This window comes from Erythrolamprus reginae, chromosome 3 (genome assembly GCF_031021105.1).
Source record: "Erythrolamprus reginae isolate rEryReg1 chromosome 3, rEryReg1.hap1, whole genome shotgun sequence".
NCBI classification, from domain to species: domain Eukaryota; kingdom Metazoa; phylum Chordata; class Lepidosauria; order Squamata; family Dipsadidae; genus Erythrolamprus; species Erythrolamprus reginae.
The window spans coordinates 231,316,055-231,340,292 of NC_091952.1; the positions used below are offsets into that span (position 1 = coordinate 231,316,055).

The window sequence follows — 24,238 nt, forward strand, 5'->3', positions numbered from 1 at the left end:
GCCCCGAGTTTGCGGAGAGGGGCGGCATATAAATCCAATAAATCTAAATCTAAATCTACAACAAAATACAATATGGGAAATTATGGGAAATGTTATTGGACTTCATTTTTACTTTTGGATTCAACATTCTGTCTTAATAATGGAATGGTTTGTATCTGAAAATCTAATATAAGGATGCCTTCTTTTTTGATAATCAAGAGATACTGATAAATCTGAAAATAGAAGCAATTAATCAAAGTATCTGTAAAGCTCTTAATTTTCATTAGAGAAGCATCTAACAGAAACATGTTTAATTTACACTTTTCACACATCCCTAAAATATAAACGAGTTACCTTATTGTAATAATTTCTCCTGGATTTGCCTGGATATACCAGCTACAATTTAATCTAGCAGGATATTCAAGAGGCCAGCCGGGGCTTGTGATTATCCCACTTGGACCTTTAATTTGTTCTGGAATATCTCCACAACCTGAAAAAAAGTATACAGAGTTGATGTTACTAGTCGTAAAGTATTATTGTATTTTGTTACTTAAGTTTAAGCAAAAGAACATTTGGAGCTGCACCCAAATTGAAGAACAGTTGGTTCTTCTAATACAGGGATGTCAAACACAATTTCATTGAGGGCTGCATTACAGTTATGTTTGACCTCCATGAGCTGGGCTGGGCTGGGCATGGCCAGGGTAGGCGTGGCCAGAGTGGGCTTTGTCAGCTCGATATCATCCATGTCAGGGATGTCTTCAGAGTTCCAGTTTTGGCTGCCATGGCCTTCTGCAACCTTCTGCCAGTGAAAACGGCAGCTCTATTTTCATTGGCAGAAGCACTGTGGGCCAGTCCTTCAATGTTTCCAGGGAAATCCTGCGGGCCAGTTCTAAGTGCTCTGTGGGTCAGAGCCTTGAGTTTGATTAGAACCCCTGTTCTAGTAGAACCATCTTGCCACTTGAAGCCGAACACATACAGTATCCCCAAATCTGTTATATAGAACTGTAGATTATCATGAGAATGGTTGCACAGCAAAAATAGTATTTCTGTCCCGCAGTTGTCACATTCCACTATTATCACAACTGAATAAAACTATAATAAAATAAAATACAGCTGAATAAACATTTTGATAGTAGAACATTAAAACATGTTTTAATTTAGTATTTTTCTCATTGCATCTCCAACAATATGAACTACTAGTAGTTTTTCCATGTAAGTTTAATAGAATTCAAATAACTCTGAAATCTTATTTTTTGTTGTTGAATAAGCTGTAATATACTAAGATACACAGTATTGTTTTGACAAAATGGGGATATTCAATTCCAAGTACCATGTTACGACTAGTAACATGCTTAATCAATATCAAGTACCTATAATGACTAATCATGGATTTTTAAATATCTTACAATTATACCTACTAATTTAGGTATCATTTAAATTATTGCTTCTAATAATTTAAGTGCCTGTATGCCTAAAAATGTCACTTTTCCAGGTCAAGATGTTGAGATATTGTTATATGGAAGCAACAGATAAATGATATTTGTCTTTTAAATGTCAATACAATATGCTGGGTCTGTTAAAAAGTGGTAATGCTAACATGTTGTAAGCCATCCCAGAAGGGCGGCATAAAAAAAATTGAATAAATAAAATAAATAAATAAAATGCATAACAATTGCAAACATTTCCAAAAGTCTATGCAAACTCACATATGCAAGTGCTCAGAAATGAGGTAAAAATACTAAAATGCATTTAATATTTCATTCATTTATTCTAAAGAAACCAAGAACAGAAATACTACACCTATATGATAAAAGGACAAAAAGAACAATAAAATAGAGTGAAAATTAATCTTAGCAACAAAATAAATATAAATGCAGCACCTCTTTATTACATGTGAACAATGCAAGAGCCAACACTGTACTACGAAAAATACAGCATGCACAAATATAGTATGGTAAAGGTAACAGACTATAGGCAAACATACCTCTAGCAAAAATGTTTTATTAAATAGCTGAAATCAGCAAGGGAATAAATTGAAGAATTTTATGCTTGTTAAATATGATTACTGTTATTAGGATTTTTAAAAATGCAAACCTTAAAAAAATTCCACAAATAAACATTATTTTTTTGTTTAACTTCCCATTAGGTGGTGCTCTTATCTCACCATTTTTGGGAAACCTCCATATTTATTTACATATATTGAATCTTTTCTTGGAATTCATGATATTAGCTAGAACAGATGATCTCATTTCTATATAAAGGTCAACAAACCTCAAGACAAACCACTTCCCTTCCAAATTGTGGGGGCAATATGCTGGCTCTGTTAAGAAGCGCTATTGCTAACATGTTGTAAGCCGCCCTGAGTCTAAGGAGAAGGGCGGCATAAAAATTGAATGAATGAATAAATAAATAAATAAATAAATAAATAATTTTGAAATTATAATTTAAAAACAGCAGCTACGTATATCATTAATATTTGTTGTTTCAAAAATGCATTAATTCCTTCAAAAACAGAAGTTTCCCAAATGTCATTCTCCCAACACACCTTTAACAATAAAAACCATTGGAAAAAAATCTAAATATGTTATGACAAGTCATTATTTATTTTGTTTTTTTCTTTTAAGTGGTAAATTAACCCTCATTTTGTACAATCTCTAAATCTAATTCAAGCTACTTTCTTATGAAGCCCAATATGGCCAGAATGCTTTAGAAAGAACTTTTGGTAGGAAGATCCTTCTGCCTGTTGAGAACAACAGATGGAATGTGGTTGAACTTGTTAGCTTTCGGACAGGCTTCCTATAGGAAATACCACACGTAGGCTTGAGAAAACATCCTGGGAGAAGCTAATGGAAAATTGCAAGTCCATGAAATCACCAAGACCCTAAAGCAATAGATCTTTTAAACTCATCATTATGTTTCTTTTATAGAATCCAAGTCCATCTAGGGTAGTAATGATCAGACATCAGAGCCTGCAGTTGCTAATTGAACTTGGCCAGGAATTTTACCACTAAATTCTCCCTATCTCCTTTTAAGAGTAGGCGTTGACTACTGCCATAGATATAGAAAAGAGAATCCTAACTCACTTCCACCCATCTCCTTAGTGGGACAAACTGCTATCTACACCACACCCTGTCAAGTGTAATAAATACTTTTATGCAGAGGTGGGTTCCTACTGGTTCTAACCAGTTCTTTACAACTGTTAGTAAACTGGTGGTGATTTCGTGGAACCGGTTCTGTTGGTACTTTGCTCACGAGTGTGCAAAACGTGCACTTCCGTTGCGATGCGAACCAGTGGGGAAGGTAAGAAGAATCCGCCCCTGCTTTTATGCACTGCACAAACTAACTTCTCATGAGATGGGTAGTTATATAAATTTGATAAATAAATAAAACATGGAACTAAGGATCTTGGGTGGGAATTTTAGGAGCTCAGGAGCAAAACAAGGCAAGAAGAATTCCAAGTGCAAATGAATTCAGAACTGTACAGAGATTATGTACAGACAAATCAGAACAGGCACCTTTCAAATTTGGTAGACGTTCCTAGGGGGATTGCTAACTCATAACCCCAAAATTACAATACAGGATTTACGCAAACAAACTAATGGGGTGGGATGACGACAATTGATTATAGTACTGTACTATAAAACACTATGATTCATTTGCAGTTCTTTAGTGTATTACCAGGGGTCTGCAACCTTAAATACTCAAAGAGCCATTTGGACCCTTTTCTCACAGAAAAGAAAATATTGGGAGATCACATGAAGTGTCAATACCACTGTATAATGCCTTGGTAAGCCAGACTTGGAATACTACATTCAGTTTTGGTCACCATGATATAAAAAAGATGTTGAGAGGAGTGCAGAGGAGTGCAGAGGAGAACAACAAAGATGATTAGGGGACTGGAGGCTAAAACACATGAAGAACGCTTGCAGGAATTGGATATGTCTAGTTTTATGAAAATATGTATTAGGGAAGACATAATAGCAGTGTTACAATATCTCGGGTTGCCACAAAGAAGAGGGAGTCAAACTATTTTCCAAAGCACCTAAGAGTAGAACAAGAAGCAATGGATGGAAAACTAAACAAGTAGAGAATCAACTTAGAACTAAGAACTTTCCTTAAACAATTATCATATTTTTTTGGAGTATAAGATTCACCTTTTTACCAATCAAAAGAGGGTGAAAACATGGGTGCATCTTAAACACTGAATGTAGCCCCCCATGGTCACATCCATCCTTTGGCCTCTGGCTCCCTGCAATTTACATCCCTGCAATTTACATCCTTGCAGCAAACAGAACAGAGACTGTTAAGCCAAACAACTGATTAGCAGGGTCTGGACTCTCAACTGGTGCTAAAACTGAAAGTGAAACTAAGCTGCAAGGAGGCAAATTGCTAGGAGGTAGAGGCATAATTTTCTTGTGCTAATCAGAGTGCTGAAACTGGATGCAAGGAGGTAAGTCAATACATATAAATGTCTACAGAATGTTCAAATTGTTAGATTTAAATTATTAGACTGATTTATTATTGCTCTAGACAACTCAACAAAATGAAAATCCTTTTAAAAATAATTCTTAATCTGAAGAGGCTCAGTGCTTTTGTATCTTAAATAGCATGTGTGGCTTTCAGAAAGTATACTTTATTAAGTATACTTTCTGTAGCAATAATGTGGCTTTCAGAAAGTAGCAATAATGTGGCTTTCAGAAAGTATACTTTATTAAGTATACTTTCTGAAAGCCACATTATTTTAATAGCATCTGTACAAGTATAGTCTGAAATGTACAGTATCTTTTTTACTATTAAGCTAAGGCAGCTGACTCAGTCATATTTAGAGTAGATCTATTTAAATAATTGGGAGAAGTTAGTGTGATTACATTTAAGAAAACATCCTGACATTAATATACTTCTTTGCTATTTCTATGGGCCAGGCACACATACACAGAAATACACAACAACCAGTATACAGTATATCTGTACTGTTTGCTGGGAGGCAAATTGCTGGGAGGCAGAGGTAGAATCCCCCCCCCCCTTGTATTCCTCCTCCAAAACTAAGGTGCTTTTTATACTCTGTGCATCTTATACTCTGAAAAATACGGCAATCAGTGGAACAACTTGCCTCCAGAAGTTCTGAATACTCCAACATTAGATTGCTTTAGAAGATCTCCAAGGTCAGTTCCAACTCTGTCATTCTATTCTATTCTATTCTATTCCATTCTATCGTATCCTAAGAAGTAGCTCCAGAATTGTACCTTCTAGCTTTTAATAAGGGAATTTTATTAGGCATTTTAAATTCCAATTACAGATATGGAAGAAACACAACATATCTTTTCCTTTGAGAACAAAATAGCCTGATTCTGAGTACAAAACTCTAAAATGGTTCAAGTGCTTTATGTTGTGACAAAATCAAGTGAAATAATTCCACAGTTGAGGCCATAGGAAGCAGTGAGAAGTTGAACAAGCCCATAGCTTTCTTCTTTTGCACCTTAATTGCTACCTTCTGTTTGTCTAAAATCAGCTAAGATGTATTTTATTGTTTCCTACATGAGTGATTTGCCATGGCACAGTATTCGCTGTTTACAAAAGTAAAAGAGGTTTAAAAATTATTATAGTTCCTTGAAATTCAATTGCTTATCTTACAGTGTTTCATTTTACTATGGTGAATCTTACCCATCCACAAAATTGTTCAATTACTTTACTGAGAAAACTATTTGCATACATTTATATATTTAAAATCTTACAGAGTTGCTTGAACTCAGGCAACATATACAATTTATAAAGTATTATTATTATTATTATTACTACTACTACTACTACTACTATTACTACTGCTGCTATCATTATTATTACTATCATTATTACTATTGTTATTATTACTATCATCATCATCAAAATTTCAATGTAAAAATTTTGTGATTAAAGGACAAATCACACATCAGCCCTTTCCAGCGCCATCCATTCCATTTCTGCTTGAAGATTTATGTAACATCTTCCTGCTCATGTCTGAGGAATTATGTCCTTGCAGAATTGTTTTTGCTTTATCCTCAATATTTATGCTTTCTATTAAAAAGAGTTAGAATGAGAACCCATATTTTAGGGGGCAATATGCTGTAAACAACTTGGAGAGGACTGTAATGGCGCTGTGAAGAGGCATATAAATTTAAGTGCTATTGCTATTACTACAATTGAAGCAGTTATTAAAAAAAAGTTTGTGATTATTTCACTTCATATATATATATATAACAGCATTTATTTTTTTATACCTTGAATAGTTTTTCACTGGTGACTACTGGGACAAGTTATTGCAGGTATCTTTGGCAGAAATAACTTATTCAGAAATAAGTTTTCCAATGTCTGCTTCCTAGCATTGATAGTGTGTAACTGGACCAAGACCACCTAGCAGGCTTTGTTCCAAAGGCAGGATTAGAACTTTTGTCTACTGGTTTCTAGCCTGGCATCTTATACACTACACCAAATCCACCAACTCTCTTAGTCAGAATTTAGGTGAATTGATTCACTATGGAAGACTAGACTTGATTCATATTCTATTCATAGCAACCTTAATGCTTGTAAATTAATATAAAGCTGGAACTGCAGATGTCCACACTATTTATCTTTCAGGTAGACAAGCAAGAAAGGTCAATGGAAAAAAAATCCGACTTCAGATTTATTTATTTTTTTGAAAACGTGTCCCGACTGGTTTTAAAGCAAATTATTTTAATATTGCTTTCACCCTGCTTATACTCTGTGTTTTATGTGCAGTACTAGAGGTCCTTCTTGCTTGTCTACATTTGTGGCAACTATGGAAAATGGCCTTTTCTATAGCCATAGCCTAGGTGTGGCACAGTTTCCCACTTGAAGCCCATTAAAGCCAATCATTATAGATTTTCAAAAAAATCTTCTGATACCTTTCCAATTTTTTCTTTCTTTTTTGCTGTGTTTTATTAGGCAATGCATATTTCACTCAAATGTTTAATTATGAATTTGAATGTTTATTACTGTTCAATATACTTTATGATATAATTTTGCTCTTTAAGATGCAAAAAAATACAGAACAATACAACCAAGCATCAGGAATTATTTGCGTTTTTTCCTTTTGGCTACAAAGGAGAAGAACAAACCTTAAGGACCTCACCCTATTATTTTGTAGAGTAGATAATAGTACTGTATAGATGCTGTTCATTTGACTAAATGAACAGCATCCTCAGATGTTGCATCATGTTTGAAGATGTGTAATACATACTTTAAAAAGACTCAAAACATTTAATTGCACAAAACTTTGATATAAGAAATCAAATTAGCTAACTTTTCTTTTTAATGTTTCCAAGGAAATATAATTAAACAGAGAGGAATAATCTGTTCGTGACCATAGTAGTGGTATCAATTTATCTTATGAAATTTTTTTTCCATGTTCCAGTTGCTTCATTCCTTATTACATGCTGCAAAAGGCAGTAATAATTTTTATAGCCAAATATCTCTTCATAAGATACCAGGTGGCTTTCAATATTTACTATTTAAGTCATGCATGAAATTTAAACATTACAAAAAAGAGAGACTTACCAGTTGAGCTTCCTGAAATATGCACATTTTCAGAATGTTCTGCAAGAGCACTGTTTCCTAAAATTAAACATAATGAATAAACTAATTTTCAAGATAAATTTTGTAAAAAAAAAATTCAGATACAGTATTACAGAAAAGAACAAAAAAGTGAACTACTTTAATATTCTAATTTAATACTACGTTAACATTTCATTTTCAAATACTGCAGATCCTAGGTCTCTTGTGCTGTATTTTTAAAAGAAAAAGAAATGATGGGTGGGAATAAAATGATGATATAATTAAAGAACCAAAGGAATCCATGTTACACAATGAATAAGTTATGCAAAGAACTAAGTAGGTACTAAGAGCTTGGTAGCTTGCAACAGACAAGGGATTTGAACTATTTAGTTTAGTTTATCCTTCCAGTGCTCTTTCACTCTTTTTATACTTTCCTTACTGCTTTTAAGAGAAAAATATAATGAGACATGTAAAGACAATAAAAGGAAAACCCCCAATGGCTGAAGTTTTTTCAAATTTTCTCTTATAGGGACCCAGTATACGAACCCTGACCAAGCAGATCCTGATTGCTTTTGAAATAAGCTAGAATCTACCAAGTATTTTTTTTTTAAGTTGCCTGGTACTTTAGGAGCGTCATCCTTATGATATTGATGTATACACTGCATCTCAGTTCTATTTAGAAACACATATCACACTGCAATGGTTGTCCACAAGCAGAGTGGTTTGTTTCAGTGACCAAAAACATCAAGTATGTTATTAAGCAGCATACACAGTATTTTTTGGTGTATAAGACGCACCTTTTTCCTCCCTAAAAGAGGCTGATAATTTGGGTGTGTCTTATACTTTGAATGTAGCTTTTCCCCCCAGCTCTAGTTAGCTGCTAACAATCTTCCCAGCTCTTACCTTACAGGCTCTTTCATTGTTTCTCTCTATGAAGAATGTTTTACAAGCCCTAAGTTTTTGCAGGGTTTGTTTCATTACTCTAACTTGCTCTGAGTAAGTTTCTTTCCAGTCCTAACCAGGTGCTAACAATGTTCCCAGCTCCTACAAGCTCTTTCATTGTTACTTTCTGCAAAGAAGAATGTTTTACAAGCCCCAAGTCTTTGCAGGGTTTTTTCCATTGCTCTACTTGCTCAGGCTGTTTCTTTCCAGGTGCTAATGATGTTCCCAGCTCTGACTGGCTTGCAAGCTCTTTCATTGTTACTCTCTAAGAATAAATATTTTTAAGCCCTTAACCAGGAGATAAAATAATGTGCTGAAGCTGACCAGACCAAGGACACTAGCTAGATGAATACCTGATAAGCAGATTCTTTTCCCTATTTTCTTTCCCCAAAACTAAGGTGCGTCTTATATTCCGGTACCTCTTATACACCGAAAAAATAGGGTACCTTTAATGAATAAGTAAATAATATTTGCTACATAAGAACAGTAAGAATACGGATTACCACCCAAACAGAATTTAAGGCAGTATTTTATATTGCATAATACACTGCATTCCTTCCCATGGCCACGGATTCTAAATACACTGCTCAAAAAAATAAAGGGAACACTTAAGCAACACAATATAACAAAGTATTCTATGAGAATGTTTCATTCATTCAGATCTAGGATGTGTTATTTGAGTGTTCCCTTTATTTTTTTGAGCAGTATAGTTTTCCCCTTTGCCTATGGAGATTCTTAATCATTCAGGTCATGGTTGCCTGAAGGGTACTTTTTTCCTCTCTCTCTCTCTCAAAATGCAACTAGACTTTTTTGGGAGTTTTTTCTTTGAAAATGTTTCCCTTCTCATCCAAAAAGCTTCTTCAGTTTTTCAGGAATAATTTCAAGAAGCTTCTTAAAACAAAATGTTTTCAATGGGGAGGTGGGGGAGTCCAGTAGCCTTTTGAGAAACAGAAAAAAAAACACAACTTGTGGATTTCCCCCCTTTTGTTAATGTTCTTTTATTACATGCCAGGGAAATGTGAGAGGATGTTCTTTTGGCCATGATTTTTGTCCAGCATGACGACAGCTACCCTAGGAATGATATACTTGTTCCAGTTATGGAGAAAACATTTGCTTCAATCTTTTTATCCTGTGCCAAAAGAGGACCCCATGGCACACTCCAAATATTTATGCATTTCTGTATTGTCTGAAACTGCAGACTGAAATCTCTGGCAAATTGGACTTCAACATTGGTCCTTCTGCACAACATTACTGCATAGTATGTTATGTAAATCTTTTTAAAAGGAGGCATAAAGAAAGCACTTTCTAGTGAAACAGATGAAATCTAATACTCTTCTAAACCTCTTGAGAATTTTGGGCTTTCTAAACCTCTCCCCCCCCCCCAAATATTTGATACTTACAACCTCCCCAGGGCAGACTTATTGGGGGGGAGGGGGAGAGGAGGGAAAGGTAAAAGATGAATGATGAAAGAATGGAATTAAAGCTGTCCTCATTTCATGACAACATGGTGACAGATTTTGAGTAGCTGTTGGCAGATGTAGTGGTTCTCACTCAAAGACTAGGAAAATCAGATATAAAGGGAAAAATCAGGACAATTTGGCTAAAGTCTTGGTTTGAATCTAAAGGAATCTGAGGTGCTTTAGTCAACTTTCAAAAATTTTCATGAGCAAATCTAAAAGCAAAAACATTACAGTGTTAGCTGCCCATAAATAAATCATGATAAACAGAAACTAACAAAATAGCAGATTTTTATGTAAGTGATATAAAGGGAAAAACTTGGGGCAGCAATGAGCAATAACATTTCGAAGGATAATATAGAATTGACGCAATTACTCAAAATGATCACTGACATCGGAATATATGCTAGAAAGAAAATAAATAATCCTGAGTCCATTACAGAGAATATTGTATTATCTTTGACTTACATAAACACGGTTTCATAAACAGGATGCACTGCACAATATTGTACACAAAATTATTCAGTATAACTGAACAGAAGCTTTAAAAATTCTGTAAAAGTATTATAAAAGAAATAAAATTCATTCATCATTGGTTGATTTTAAACCTCCAGAAAACTGGCTCTCTTTGTTAGCATTATCTCCTTGACTCAGTAAACACTTATTTAAAAACTGAATATTTTATATTGTATTACCTTTTTTAAAGTTGTCAACAGTTGCTCAATGCAATTCACAAGCTGCATTAACTATTACCCTGAGAAATGTACAATGTAAACAACTTCAACTTAAAGGTAATGAAATGTAACCCTTTTCATGTATTTATTAGCAAAACTGATACAATGTTGTTTGTTGCAATGAGTACTTCCAAATGGCTTTTAGTCAGTATTGACTCCTGAGGACTACTTGAAGAGGTCTCCAGGTAATGTTTTTCAGAAGTGGCTTGCTATTGCTTCCATTGGGAGGGGTCTTTCTTCCCCCTACTTCCATGCCTATCATTCCTACCCTCTCCCTTTCCCCTCCCATTCGCTTCTCTTTCCCACCCTGTCTATGATCCTGGCACTTTGCTCCAAATCCATCAAACACTTCCCCATTGGTCCACTGGAGGAAGTCCCAGGTAGGGTACCCGACGGATGACAATTTTACAACCCCTTTCATTCCCTGCACAACAGGGAATGTTGAAAAAAGGAATCCAGAGAATTGGAAGGCAAAACAGAAAAGAGTGTTTCCACCTGAGATCAAGCATGTTGAGGGAAAGACACTTGTTAAGGCCATGCTGTAGAAATTTGAGGCCATTGGTGATGGATAGATCAACAGGGGAATACCCCACCTGTGAGCACCAGGAACAAAATATTTCCAAGGGCCGACTAAATTATTTCTGTGGACAGCCTCTTGGAGGCCTTGGAGATTCCAAATGGCACTGTCTGGGACATTGTGGCACCTTAGAGTGCCTGCTCAAGCGCCAGGTGATCAGTTGGTACCACTGTGGGTCCGGGTGTACCAGTGACCACTGATATATCAACGATTGTCGGCTGGATTCTCCATGGCTGACAGAATGACAGAGCTCCGAGGTCCACAAACCAGGCTCTCCTGGGCCATTAAGTAGCAAGGAGTAATACTTCAGCCTTCTCCGAGGGCAATCGGCTGCAGCAAAATCAGTTTGCTGTCACCCCCTAGCCAAGGTAACAGCACAAAAACTCTTCTGGCCAATGGTCCTATGAGCGCAACAGCTCCAGTGAAAATCGACAAACTGTGACAGCAAGCGATGAGAATGCAGTCAGGGCCAGACTGCAACACCTCAAATGGAGCCAGACAAAGAAGGGCGGAACAAAATTCACAAGACTGAAATGAAGGGAAAATTCCCCCTTAGAATGCAATGGCCCTTGGCTCAGGGCTTGGCAGGCAGGGAGAGCAGGAGGCCTCACTACACTTGACCCAGTGACTCCGATGTGACTCAGTTGGGGAGAACTCAGTTTAAAACTAGATGGCCAATTGAAAGGAAACCTCGAAGAATGGGAGTGAGACTAAGTTAAAGAGAGGGAATTAAGACAAGAGGACAAAGAAATACAATTTGACAGTTTCAGTCCCTATTGACTGAAGGGATCATGCCATCCCATTCTTGGAGGTTAGCTCCACCCATTATGGACAATATCCCGTACTTTCCCCCCTAAAATTTTTCATTCCCATAAATATGCAATAAAGCTTACAGGGCACAGGATTAGGGGAAAAACTTTAATTCGACAATGAAGTTAGCTGCTGTGCAGCCAGAAAAAGTCACTTAAATCAGTTTCAACTATCCTGATGCAAGCACATAATTCTGATTTATACAAATGCTGTATCTATAGGGAGGGAGGGAAGGAAGGAAGGAAGGAAGGAAGGAAGGAAGGAAGGAAGGAAGGAAGGAGGATCCCAGCTATCTTTAGCAGGCAATCACAGTGGTGAGAATATGGTCTTGGAATAAAACAATTCCCATTTCTGATTTAGGTAGTCAGGATAGGATTTAGGATTTTTACAACAGCACATTCTATAAAATCTACACATTAAAGGAAGGAGAGAGTAATAGAAACAATAATTCAAATTGCCTTAAAATATGTTTAAGTAGTGATTCATTTTCCTTTTATGGGCAATCTTAATATTTTGGAACAATGTAGTTTCTTTTTGCCTGCTAAGTAATAAAAAGTAATAAAAATCATATAAGCTTCCAATTATAACAGTAGAAATGAAGACAAATCCTTTATTGCATTTTGCGAAATCAAAGGTTTCTGCTAAACATAACAGCTGGCACAGGCAGACAATATTACAAGCTAGGATAAGCTCTGTAAGCAGGTTCCTTTAACATTTTCCGTTGTTTGGAGAGGGAGGCAATTCTTTCTCTCTCTTGGTTAATTTACATGTATTATCTATATTTTATTATTGTGAGCTGCTCAGAGCCATAAAAATTAGATAGAAAACAAGCTTTAATAAATAGGTTATTATTATAATAAACTTTTTTTACAGGTAGCTTTTGCCTTATGATCTGCATGTCAGCCCTGAAGCATCAGAGCTATTTGAATTTCAAGGCTGCCCTTCTCCAGGGGACTCCAATATGCTTACAATATAAAATCAATACAAAATACAGATACAAATGATAAACGCAAACCCAAATTTTAAAATCCTATATATTTAAACCCATCCATCCAAGCATATCCCAGTCACAAACATACTATCTGCCAGAGAAGAATGCCAACGGCCAACGGCTTCAGGCCTGCTGGCAAAGGTGTGTTTTTAGAACCTTTCGAAAGGTCAGAAGGGTGGGGGCAGTGCAAATCTCTGGGAGGAGTTGATTCCAAAGGACCAGAGCTGCCACAGAGAAGGCCCTTCCCTTGGGTCCTGCCAGGCAACATTGCTTGGCTAACGGGATCTGGAGAAGACTGATTCTGTGGGATCTGACCGGATGCTGGCATACTCCACAAGCCTCCTAATTGTGGCCTGTGGAGATTCCAAACTAATTGCTGAATAGAAGGGTGGTGGTACTGATAAGTGAGCACACGAGATGGAGTGCGGTAGTTTAAATGTGGTGGTGTGGGTACACTAACAAGCTAATGCTGACATTTCATTTCATTACTTTGAGTGATTGTGAATACATGGTCAGAACACTGAAGATAAATAGCTACAACCCTGTTCTTTGACTGTTGAGTGTTTCCTTGTTACGTGGATCTGGAACCTGACACTGCAGTCACAACTTCCCCCAAAACACTTCTGGCAATTGTAACACAACACGCTGCCACTTTTTTCACATGATCACATTTCATGTACTTGGCAATATCTGCATTGTCAATCAATTGTCAAGTGCCCTGCAATCAGGTGATCGCCACTTGCAACCTTTGCTGGTTTCTCCAGAAAGTCAATGGGGAAACCGTCAGGTTGCAAGGGAGGGAAAATCTTCCTACACACTGGAGAAATCAATTTCAAATTTGGTGAAAATGCCATAAAACACCATCATTCTGAGCTTCGTTGGTGTTCATAAGTGCTTTAGCAAGTGCTATCGTTTCTGCTTCTTTGGAAGGGAAAATGCTAGCAAATGCCAGTGTGGAAGCTCTCAGAAGGTTGGTACTCACCAGCATTTTAGTGCATGCCACTGCTTCCATTTGGAGGGGGAAATGCTAGTGAACATGTTTTGAGCCTTCCAACAGTATTTGCTTGTGTTTTTCACCGGATTTGTGATCCATTTCTCTGTACATTGAAGAATTAAAGTAATGCAGGAAATCCCTGAGTTTACGGAAAGAACAGATCTCAAATTGGCAAGGCACTAGCGGATGCCGTTGTTCATCACAATCATGGTGGGGTTTGAGAGAGCCTGGGGAGGAAGTCTGGGTCCTCTCCTTGCTGCACCATACTCAAAGAGTCCCAGGCCCTCCTCCCAGTACTCTGTTGATTCACGTGGTGGCTTAATGATCTCAACTGGAGAAACTGGGATTGTGGTCGTTTAATGAAGTTATTAAGTGGCATTGTGCTTAATCACTGGTTTGTTCAACAACTCAGATTCTAGGCCCTATTGTGGCTGTAAGTGGAGGACTACCTATACATTATTATATTTGTCCTTCTATATCAAAATACCAGTAAACATATCCACCCAAGCATATCCACTCCAAAGTTCTAGATTCATATTTCAACCCAGCATTAACAATTCACTCCTGCTTTTTATCGTTAGTATTTACTCAGCTGCCTTTCTATTCATTATTCAATGTTATTCCAAATCAGATAATGCATTCCAAATAAATATTTATACAGAAAATTCCTTAGTTAAATCAGATTTTCAGACACTGACATTTGGCTTCTAGAATTGTAAACTGGGTTAGACAGAAGAAGGCTCAATCCTTTCCAACAGATTTTTGTTTTGTCTTGCCAGACAGAGATGATTACATACTGTAATATTACGATTGTGGGTTTTATTTTGTCAACTTAAAAATCCATCTTTTTCCCAGATGTATCACAATGTGAGATATCAAATGATGATTGGTTAGTTCTGCATTATGTATATACGGTACATAACGGTGAACCTCAAAGTTCCTCATAAAATCAGAACAATGGCCAGACTAGGCTACTATTGTTACTTCCCTCAAGACTTGGTAACTTTAAAATATGTGGTTTCCGATTCACATAATTCACCAAGGGAGTTCTGGGAATTTAAGGTCATACATTTTAACTTGCCAAATATGAAAAAATTGAACTTAATGCTTCCAGGTTATTGTACTGGTATGGCTGGAATATATTGATAGATTTTATGCTGATAATATTTTCTAAATCACTAAACTTTAGATATCTAATCCAGAGAAAAGCAAAACCTGTTCTCTCCAAATGTTCTGAAATTTAACTTTTAACAACCTTAATATATGAGAATTGCAATCCAAAGAAAATCCTGTAAATGTCTGCCAAGTATGAAAAAAGATTTTTTTAATGTTTATAATTTTGGTTATATTTTTCTTAAAATGTATTTGAATTATTCTACTGTATATTTTACTAAAATATCAAGTTATATGTTGTTCTGTCTATATTATCTATTTTAATTGTTTTAGTGATTATACATGTGCTTTTTCACTTACAATAGGTAAAAATGTGTAATTATTAGTTGCCATCTATATTCTGATGTTTCATTATTTTCTGAATTCTTTTATACATAATAAAATAATTATCCTAATTACTGCATATCCTTGCTGAAGGATATACAGTAAATAAACTGAACTGTCATTTGATGGGAGACTGAGAATTCTACAGTATATAAACTACTCCCATATTTCTAAAGAATGAGCTAATTAGATAGGGAATAACTGCTACCTGCAGATCAGCAACTATCCATTTTACAAGAATAATGTGAGACAAATTGTTTATGTTTCTTATGGTCCATATATGAACAACTGAAAGAGATTTATCCCTGATCTTGGTCTAAAAATGTGCCCTTGGTTTTGTCACCTGGTCCAAGAAATGCATGTGCCTGAAATAACTCTTGGTTAGGCACAGCCTACCATGAATTATTCATAAAATATATGCACAAAAATAATCACAGTAAAATTATTATGGAATAATTGTTCAAAACTTTAATCCCACAAAGCTATATCTAATCCAGCTGTCTACAACTACATACAGTTTGTTCAAGCAGACTTATTTTTCTGTTTTAATTTGAAACTCATTAAAACACATCTTGCAACCTTAGTTTAGCTTGAGGCCCCTGTTCATTCATATATCTTTGTAGGACTTGCATTTTGAGTTTAAATCAGAAGGTTGATAGGGAAAGAGATGTAGAGGAATGTTACCACATTCCAGTCCTTTTCAGGGTCAAAAGATAGCTCAGCCCCAGATATAGTGAATGATATATACATAAAAATCCTTAAATAGTAAATCCATAGATCCGTGATAACGAACCTTTGGCACGCGGAACCATATCAGAGGGCCCTATGTCAGCTCCAGGGCACATGTGTGTGCTAGCCAGCTGATTATTGACCTTCTGGAGGGCGAAGGGCAGGTGGTTTTTGTCCTCCCCACGCTCCAGGAAAGTACCCTGAGCCTGTGGATGGTGAAAAACGCATTCAACAGGCCTACCAGAAGTTCAGAAACAAAATTCTGGTTGGGTTATTTTTCACTTTCCCCAGACTTCAGGAGGCCTTCCTGAATCTTGGTGAGGGTGAAAAATGGCCCAAGGGCCTAACCAGAAGTTTGGAAATGAACTTGTTTAAATTTGCATATTCTCTGCTTTTTTTTCTTTACTTCTCCAGGATCCTCATGTTCTAAAAAAAAGGGAAAACTATCTGCTACATTCACTTCTTTGCTATCGTATTTACTAAGATTGATGTTATCTTTGTTTTAATATTTAAAACATCATTTAACCCATTATAACTTCCATAAGGTTTTCTAAGTCTTTTTGCTTTCAGAAAAGTGTTGGCATGTCACGTTTATATTTCAGAATGTTATTGTTTCTAATTTTGACTCCAGGTGTCATCTTTTCAAATTTTGCCATTCTTACTATACCCACTAGGACCCCTAATAAGGCTGTTATTATAAAAAAATGTTTTTTAAAACTTTGGATATTACTGGACACTTGTTTCATAATAAAAACCATACCATACTATTTCACAAGTTCACTTCCTTTCAATTTATTAAATAAGCAAAGAAATAGGGAATATTTTTGTATACACTCCTCTTACAATTTCTCAAATTCATTTTTATTATCTCAACTTTAAGTTTAAGCTTGTTGAAAATTCTACTCTTCTCCTTGCAATGCTTTTCATACTTAATCAGTACTTGTTAAATTCACTGCATACAATTATGTCTATTTTAAAATGTTTGCTCAGAATCATAGTTCCCTCTAAGCTGAGCAGTGAGCAATGGCTCACTTAAAAATCATCATCAACTCAGAGTTTTTCAAACCTGCCCAGAAGCCGAGAGGGAAAGAGTGAGAGGGAAAGAGTGCCGCCCAGTCCCAAAGGGACTGCCGCTCAAACACTATACTTTTCCGCCCACCCCCCAAAAAAATTAGAGGGAACACTGCTCAGAATGTTAAATTTCCAACATACCATGCTATGTAATATTTGTATATACTCTCTGCATGTAATATTGATTTAGTATCCATATTCGGGTATTAAAAGTAGAAAATATATTGGCATCTCTATCAGACAGACCCAGCTAAATAATTCTATATCCCAGAATATCTACCATATTTTTCGGAGCATAAAAGGGCACCTTTTTCCCCCACTCTTTGATTTCTGCCTACCAGCAATTTATCAGGAGCAAAGCCTGATTAGCACAAGCCACTGATATCTGCTTCCTGACACTCAGTTGATTGATTGAAATTGCCAGCAAGCCCAGGTGCTAAAACGAAAGTGAAACTAAAGCTGTAGGGAGGCAAATTGCTGCAGGGAGAGGCAAAGGATGAAACTGACTTTGTTTTTTGCTGCAAGGAGGTAAGTCAATAATTATAAATGCCTATAGAATTTTCAAATTATTACTTATTTTTTAAAGACTGATTTATTACTATTTTAGACAACTTAACAAAATGAAGCTGCTTTTTAAAATAAATGCTTGATCTGAAGAGGCCGAGTGCTGTTGTATCTTATTTTAAATAGCAGAGAAAGCCACATCAATTTTAAAGATCTGTAAAGGTATAATCTGAAATGTCCTGTTTTAGTATTAAGTATTAGTATTAAGCTGAGTTAAATCATGACTTAGTCATGTTTGGAGTAGATCTACACAGCAAAGTGTATATAAATTGCTGGGAAGCAGAGGTCTTTTTTCCTCATTTTCCTCCCCCAAAACTAAGATGTGTCTTATACTTCAGTCTTATATTCTGAAAAATACAGTATTTTTCCCCTTTCAGAAACACAGTGTAATTTATAAGAAAACATATGAAAATGTCAAATTTAGCATGATTGGTATGGTGTCATATCATTACAAGGATATTCTCTAAAAATCTTGGTTTTATTTTGCCCATTTCATTCAGGTGAATATAAAAGATGATGATTAATTCTTAATTCCTATTCTCTTCTATTGCTGTTCTAGAAAGAGGTAGCGGGGGGGAGTGGAACCCCAAAATAGGAACAATACTGCTGCTCTTATTTTCCCAGACTTTAAGAGAAAAACACTGCAATTTTATCTTCCTTTTTCTCCAGAGAAATCAGGGTGTATAAATGTGTGCTCATATTTACATGGTTATATCGGAGGATATTTGTGTCTGCACGTGCTCATTTGTGCTCTGGCAGACATACTCCAAAGGTCCAAGAGATGATTGATGTATAGTATACTTATGTCCCCAAAGTTGCTTACTACTTCTGTAATTTAAAAAACCTGGCTATTTGTGAGGTGCAAGGTTTTATATCTCGATCTTCTCTTTATGACATGCAACCATGCAAGCTCTAACATAAATGTGATCTAAAATAGAAAGCCTTGAAAGAAATAACCTTTTGTGCAGTTTCACTGAGATTTTTGAGGATAATTTCAAGTTAACTGAGTTTATAGCTAGGCTTATAGTCTTTACAGCAGGTTTTAATGGCCAAAGAAACTGATAAAGCATGACAGGCTCACAGTTCATTATTTGAAAGGGGTACAGTGCATATTAAGTATTGTGAAATAGAGGAGGACAAAGAACATTAAAGTAAAGGAACACTGGGCCCATATAGCCATGCCTGAAGTGTGCCATCATGCTGTTCCATTATTTAGTATCAAGAACACCAGTACTGAAAGCAGTAAGGCAAGACAACATTGAAAAGGAATTTAATGCAATCTCTACTACATTGTATGACATAATTAGAATTACCATGAAGCAAAAGTAGCTGTTGAGCTTTTCTTCAACTTATCCATCCACCTTCTCCAGAATGTTTGATAAATGGCATGTGTCATTTACAATGCAAGTGACTAAAATGTTTGAAAAGTGTGACTCATAATTAGTTTTAATCATTGTTAGAATACCTAATACATTAAATACATCGGAACTATTACTGCAAAAGCAATACAGGTTTATAAAGTTAAGTAGGAAGGTAGTATCTCACTTCTTTATCTTAAGGGTCCATAGCAAATCTTTTAATAGAAGCATAAAATGTAATCTTCAAGCAAAGATTTACATTACTGGATATTTACCAAAGAAGTTAAACTTTGTTTAAAGGAGGGAGTGTTATTTATTCACAAATATATTAAATTGGTGAGACTATTCCCTGGTAATTTATGTTGTCTGGGTAATGTTGCCATCATGCATAATTTTATGACATGTCACTGCTTGTGAAATTCATCATGTTGAATTTCATAAACATTGTATTAAGGAATGTTTGAATCAATAAAGCAGCCTAGACAATAAGATGTTGAAAGAAAGAGTGGCTTGGTGTACTACTACAGGTACTAGTAGTATAAAATTAGGAAATCTTGGATATATTTATCTACAGTCTAGATCAGTATGATAGCTTCTGAGTAAGATCATGTGAAACAATAAATACATGTTGATGTGTCATCATTCTGCTCGCTTATTCAGAGTTAAAATAAAACTCAGGTCGACAACAATACCATCATATACTACTTTGCATTCAATGTTGCAGAGAACCTAAAACTTTCATTACCTACCTCCAGAAAGACAATAATTGATAACCTACTTATTGATGCTTTTGGTCTTTGTAACTGTTCAACATTGGTAAGTATTTTGGGCGAATGTTGCTTCCCTATGTTTTCTAATTTTCTAGCATCTATTTTGTCCCATGCAATTATGCTTGATGTACATGTTCTTTTGGTTAGAGTATTATTAGTAAACTACAGTGTTTCTCTACCCAAATATTAATCCTACAATTCCCTCCCCCCCAATCCTAACTGTATATATTATTTGAACAACAGAGTACAGTTCTTATATTTCTTTTGATCTGCCACTTACATTAATTATTTTGTGGAGAATAAAAAAAGGTTTCATAATATGTATCCTGCAAGGGGGGGGGGGAATCATTTGCAGAAATTTGCAAGGTTGGATTTAACAGTAAGAATGCTTTTGGATTTTTAAAAAAAATTGAAACAAAGAGGTTAAGAGATGCTTACAGACTTGCCCTTTAGAGAGCTTACTATAAACACAAGTGTTTTCTGAGAAGAAGTACTGTAATTACTTTTAAGCCAATTTAGACATGTAAATACATAAGAACTTTTGCAAATGTGTAAACAAGAGGCCCACTATTTCCACTTCCCCAGACTTTGGCAGTCTTAAAAAGCAGAGGGCAAAGCCAACCACAATGCAATACACCCTTTACTATTAATCATTTAGTAAACTATAGTAATAGAAGTATTTAGGTACTGCATGCAAATGTTTTAAAGGCAGCCCCAAACTTCATGTTGATAATTAAATCAAAAAAAAAGTTCTGCCCCTAATTTGAAAGCAGAAATATTGGAAATTAAGAACACTGAAATATTAATATTCATCCTTCTTTGGGAACAAAATAAATGCCTTCTAAAACAGAATTTTTCAAAGCTCATCAAAGGATGTTTATGTGTAATCTATAGCATTAATCTAAAGGTAAGCATAATGAATATTATAATTATAGTTCAATATATCAATGTTTTTAGCTCTTAGTGAAACATCAGAAGCAATTTTCATCTAATCAAAGAACATTAGTTACATAGAAACATAGAAGTCTGACCGCAGAAAAAGACCTCATGGTCCATCTAGTCTGCCCTTATACTATTTTCTGTATTTTATCTTAGGATGGATATATGTTTATCCCAGGCATGTTTAAATTCAGTTACTGTGGATTTATCTACCACGTCTGCTGGAAGTTTGTTCCAAGGATCTACTACTCTTTCAGAAAAATAATATTTTCTCAGGTTGCTTTTGATCTTTCCAACTAACTTCAGATTGTGTCCCCCCTAGTTTTATATTTAACATGCACCTAAAGTCTAGTATGCAGCAGTCTTACTTAAAATGCTAGGCCAGATTTTCCCAATTTAATATCTAGGAATTAACAGGATTGAATTCAATGCATCTGGTTTGTACCATGTTGCGGAAGCTGATTTTATGTATTTGGCGGCAATCCACCAATTAAATGTATTGGTTTATAGCTTGTGGCTTCAAGAAAGTGATAGACAAGATTGAATCTAAGTATCACATTAATTCATAATGTGGGTTAGCTTACTTTTGGCTTAATACAGTAAGTGAACTCTATTTCAACAGAACACGTTTAAAGCTAACCATGGCTTACTGTGATGCATGGACCCAGGGGAAAATAATTATCTATTAATTTCCAGTTTCTATCCCATGTCTTGCAGTCAAGGTTATTTGTCTTATCATCTTGAAAAGAAAATATCTCAGTATTTAGATTACATTCCATGGTAGGATACAGATTTTACACAGTGGAAAACCAACATGTTAACTGTTATAGCAACCAGTTCTATTCTGTAAAGGCACAAATCACTGGAAAACCAAGATTTAAATCCTGTGTTATTATTCATAAAGAAAAACAAACAGGATGCCCAAAAAACTCAGATAAGAGTAGTCTCTCTATTATTCAGTCACGTAATCTTTTACATCAGATCTCTAGGTGAAAGCAGTCTTGACAGAAAGGCATATTTGAAACATATTTCCATTGACTACCTAATAACAGAAATCAATTCCCCCTCCAAAGCTTCAAGCTATACCTGCTGCTTACCCGTTACAATCTATTAGATTGTAGTGCTTCTTAAAAACTGCAATTCAACATTTAGCCAAGTTTGTGTGAACAGCCTCTTCCCTTGAGACCACCCTCACAAATATAGTATCAACTTTCTTCCCAAGCGCTCTGAAACTTAGCAGAAAAGCAGCTTCCTGTTGTGCAGAAGTAAGTCTATTCCTGCTAAACACCAATAACCTATTTAAGAACTAAGTTAAGATGGAGAAGGGGGAAAATTTTGGTGGCCATTAATGACATGTATGATTTTAAACTGTTTTAATTATTTTTAATTGTGGGTTTTAAATTGTTTTAGATTATCTTTTAAGGGGGTTTAATGTTACATCGGATGTTTTATTCCTTGGTTGTGAGCTCCCGGACTCCTTTGGGAGGTGGGTGGCATACAAATCAGATAGATAGATAGATAGATAGATAGATAGATAGATAGATAGATAGATAGATAGATAGATAGATAGATAGATGAGATAGATAGATAGATAGATAGATAGATAGATAGATAGATAGATAGATAGATAGATAGAGGGAGAGAGAGAGAGATTTATTTTAGAGATGATTTATAGATCTCGCAGGCAAAATCCTAAAACTAAAAACAGAAACATAGAAGACTGACGGCAGAAAAAGACCTCATGGTCCATCTATTCTGCCCTTATACTATTTCCTGTATTTTATCATAGGATGGATATATGTTTATCCCAGGCATGTTTAAATTCAGTTACTATGAATTTACCAACCACGTCTGCTGGAAGTTTGTTCCAAGGATCTACTACTCTTTCAGTAAAATAACATTTTCTCATGTTGCTTGTGATCTTTCCTCAAACTAACCTCAGACTGTGCCGCCTTGTTCTTGTGTTCACTTTCCTATTAAAAACACTTCCCTCCTGAACCTTATTTAACAGCTACCCTAATTTAAGGATGAAGTGGGAAAAATTGATTTGACCTTTAAGCATCCCCATCTGCAGCACCATAAATAAACAAAAATAAAAAATCTGAGGAAATTCAGCCACTCAAGGAAGGAATTATATAAAATGATCTTAAAATAGGCTGCAAAAAAGGCTGGCTGGCGCTCTAGAGACACTTCTAGGTTTAACTTCCATTGAACTTCACAGAGAGACGTTTCCCGGTACTGCATTGTAACTGCTGAGCGAAAAGGGGAATTGGAAGGCGCTTGCAGGTTAATTGAAAAGCCGATCCAGAAAACACCGATGTCGGGATGTATGTGTGTGTGTTGGGGTGTTGTAGCACCGAGACAACCCCCCCTCCGAAGTTTCACTCCTCCCATTGTCTCAGCACTCACAATGGACGGCTGGCATCTCTTTGACAGCCGGATTCCCCATTTCAAAATGGGGGGGGGAGCAAGAAGGGCAAATTTCCAGGGCCTGCTTTAAAACCCCACAGGCAGCTTTTGGGAGACTCCTTCACAGCGACAACCACCGTTCGTGGAGACGGCCCGAGACTCCGGTGCCTGGCAAAGACGGGGTGGAGAGACGGGCACGAAAGGCAGGGCCGCCCGTCGCCGTCCCTCAGACTCCCTCAGAAACAAAAGCCGGTCTAGGAAGTCTCGTCCCGCCAGCTTGCTGTGAAGGGAGGGGGAGGTAAAGGAAGGAACGGAGAGAAAAAAGAAGCGGCGTTTGGTCCAACGACAAGCCCGGCTTTCCCGGTTCCGGACACAAAGGACATCACCTTACCGCAACAGGAGGCGACGAGGAGCAGGAGCTGCGCTGACCTCCAAGCAACGGACCCTTCCGCTCCCCAGCAAGAGGCCATAACACCGCCGCGCGGGGGAGGGGGGGGAGGAGGAGGAGACCAACCGGAGTTGCGTCGCGCGAGCCCCGCAGCGGGAGGGCCTCGCCGTCGCCTGGCCGGGGGAAGAGCTCCCCCTCCCCCGCCGCTCCGCGCGCCCCGCCCTCCTCCTCCTCAGCCTCCGGGAGCCATGAGCCGCTCCGCCGTTGCTTCTACTGCTGCTCCCCCCGCCGCCGGCTTCTTCGGCTGTCTCGGCTGTCTCCGGAGCGGTCTCCTCCTCCGACGGGAGGGGCTCCGCCGGCGCAGGTGCGCATGCGCACAGCCGAGCAGCTGCCTCCCGAGTGGGCTGGCCGGGGCGGGGAAACCCCAGCTTCCCCCTCCCTCCAGGAGGAGCAGCAGCTGAAAGCTTCTGCTGCCCAGCGA

The 24,238-nt window shown here is 36.9% G+C and overlaps 1 protein-coding gene across 1 annotated transcript in view; it reads right to left on the minus strand.

The window, feature by feature from the left end:
• Positions 1-23,972, minus strand: part of LRP12 (LDL receptor related protein 12) — a 37,761-nt gene extending 13,789 nt beyond the window's left edge. Inside the window, 3 exon segments of the mRNA XM_070748205.1 lie at positions 334-469; positions 7,531-7,587; positions 23,761-23,972. Coding sequence (XP_070604306.1) covers positions 334-469; positions 7,531-7,587; positions 23,761-23,839 — 272 coding nt within the window. The 5' untranslated portion in view covers positions 23,840-23,972.
• Positions 23,973-24,238: the final 266 nt, after the last annotated feature.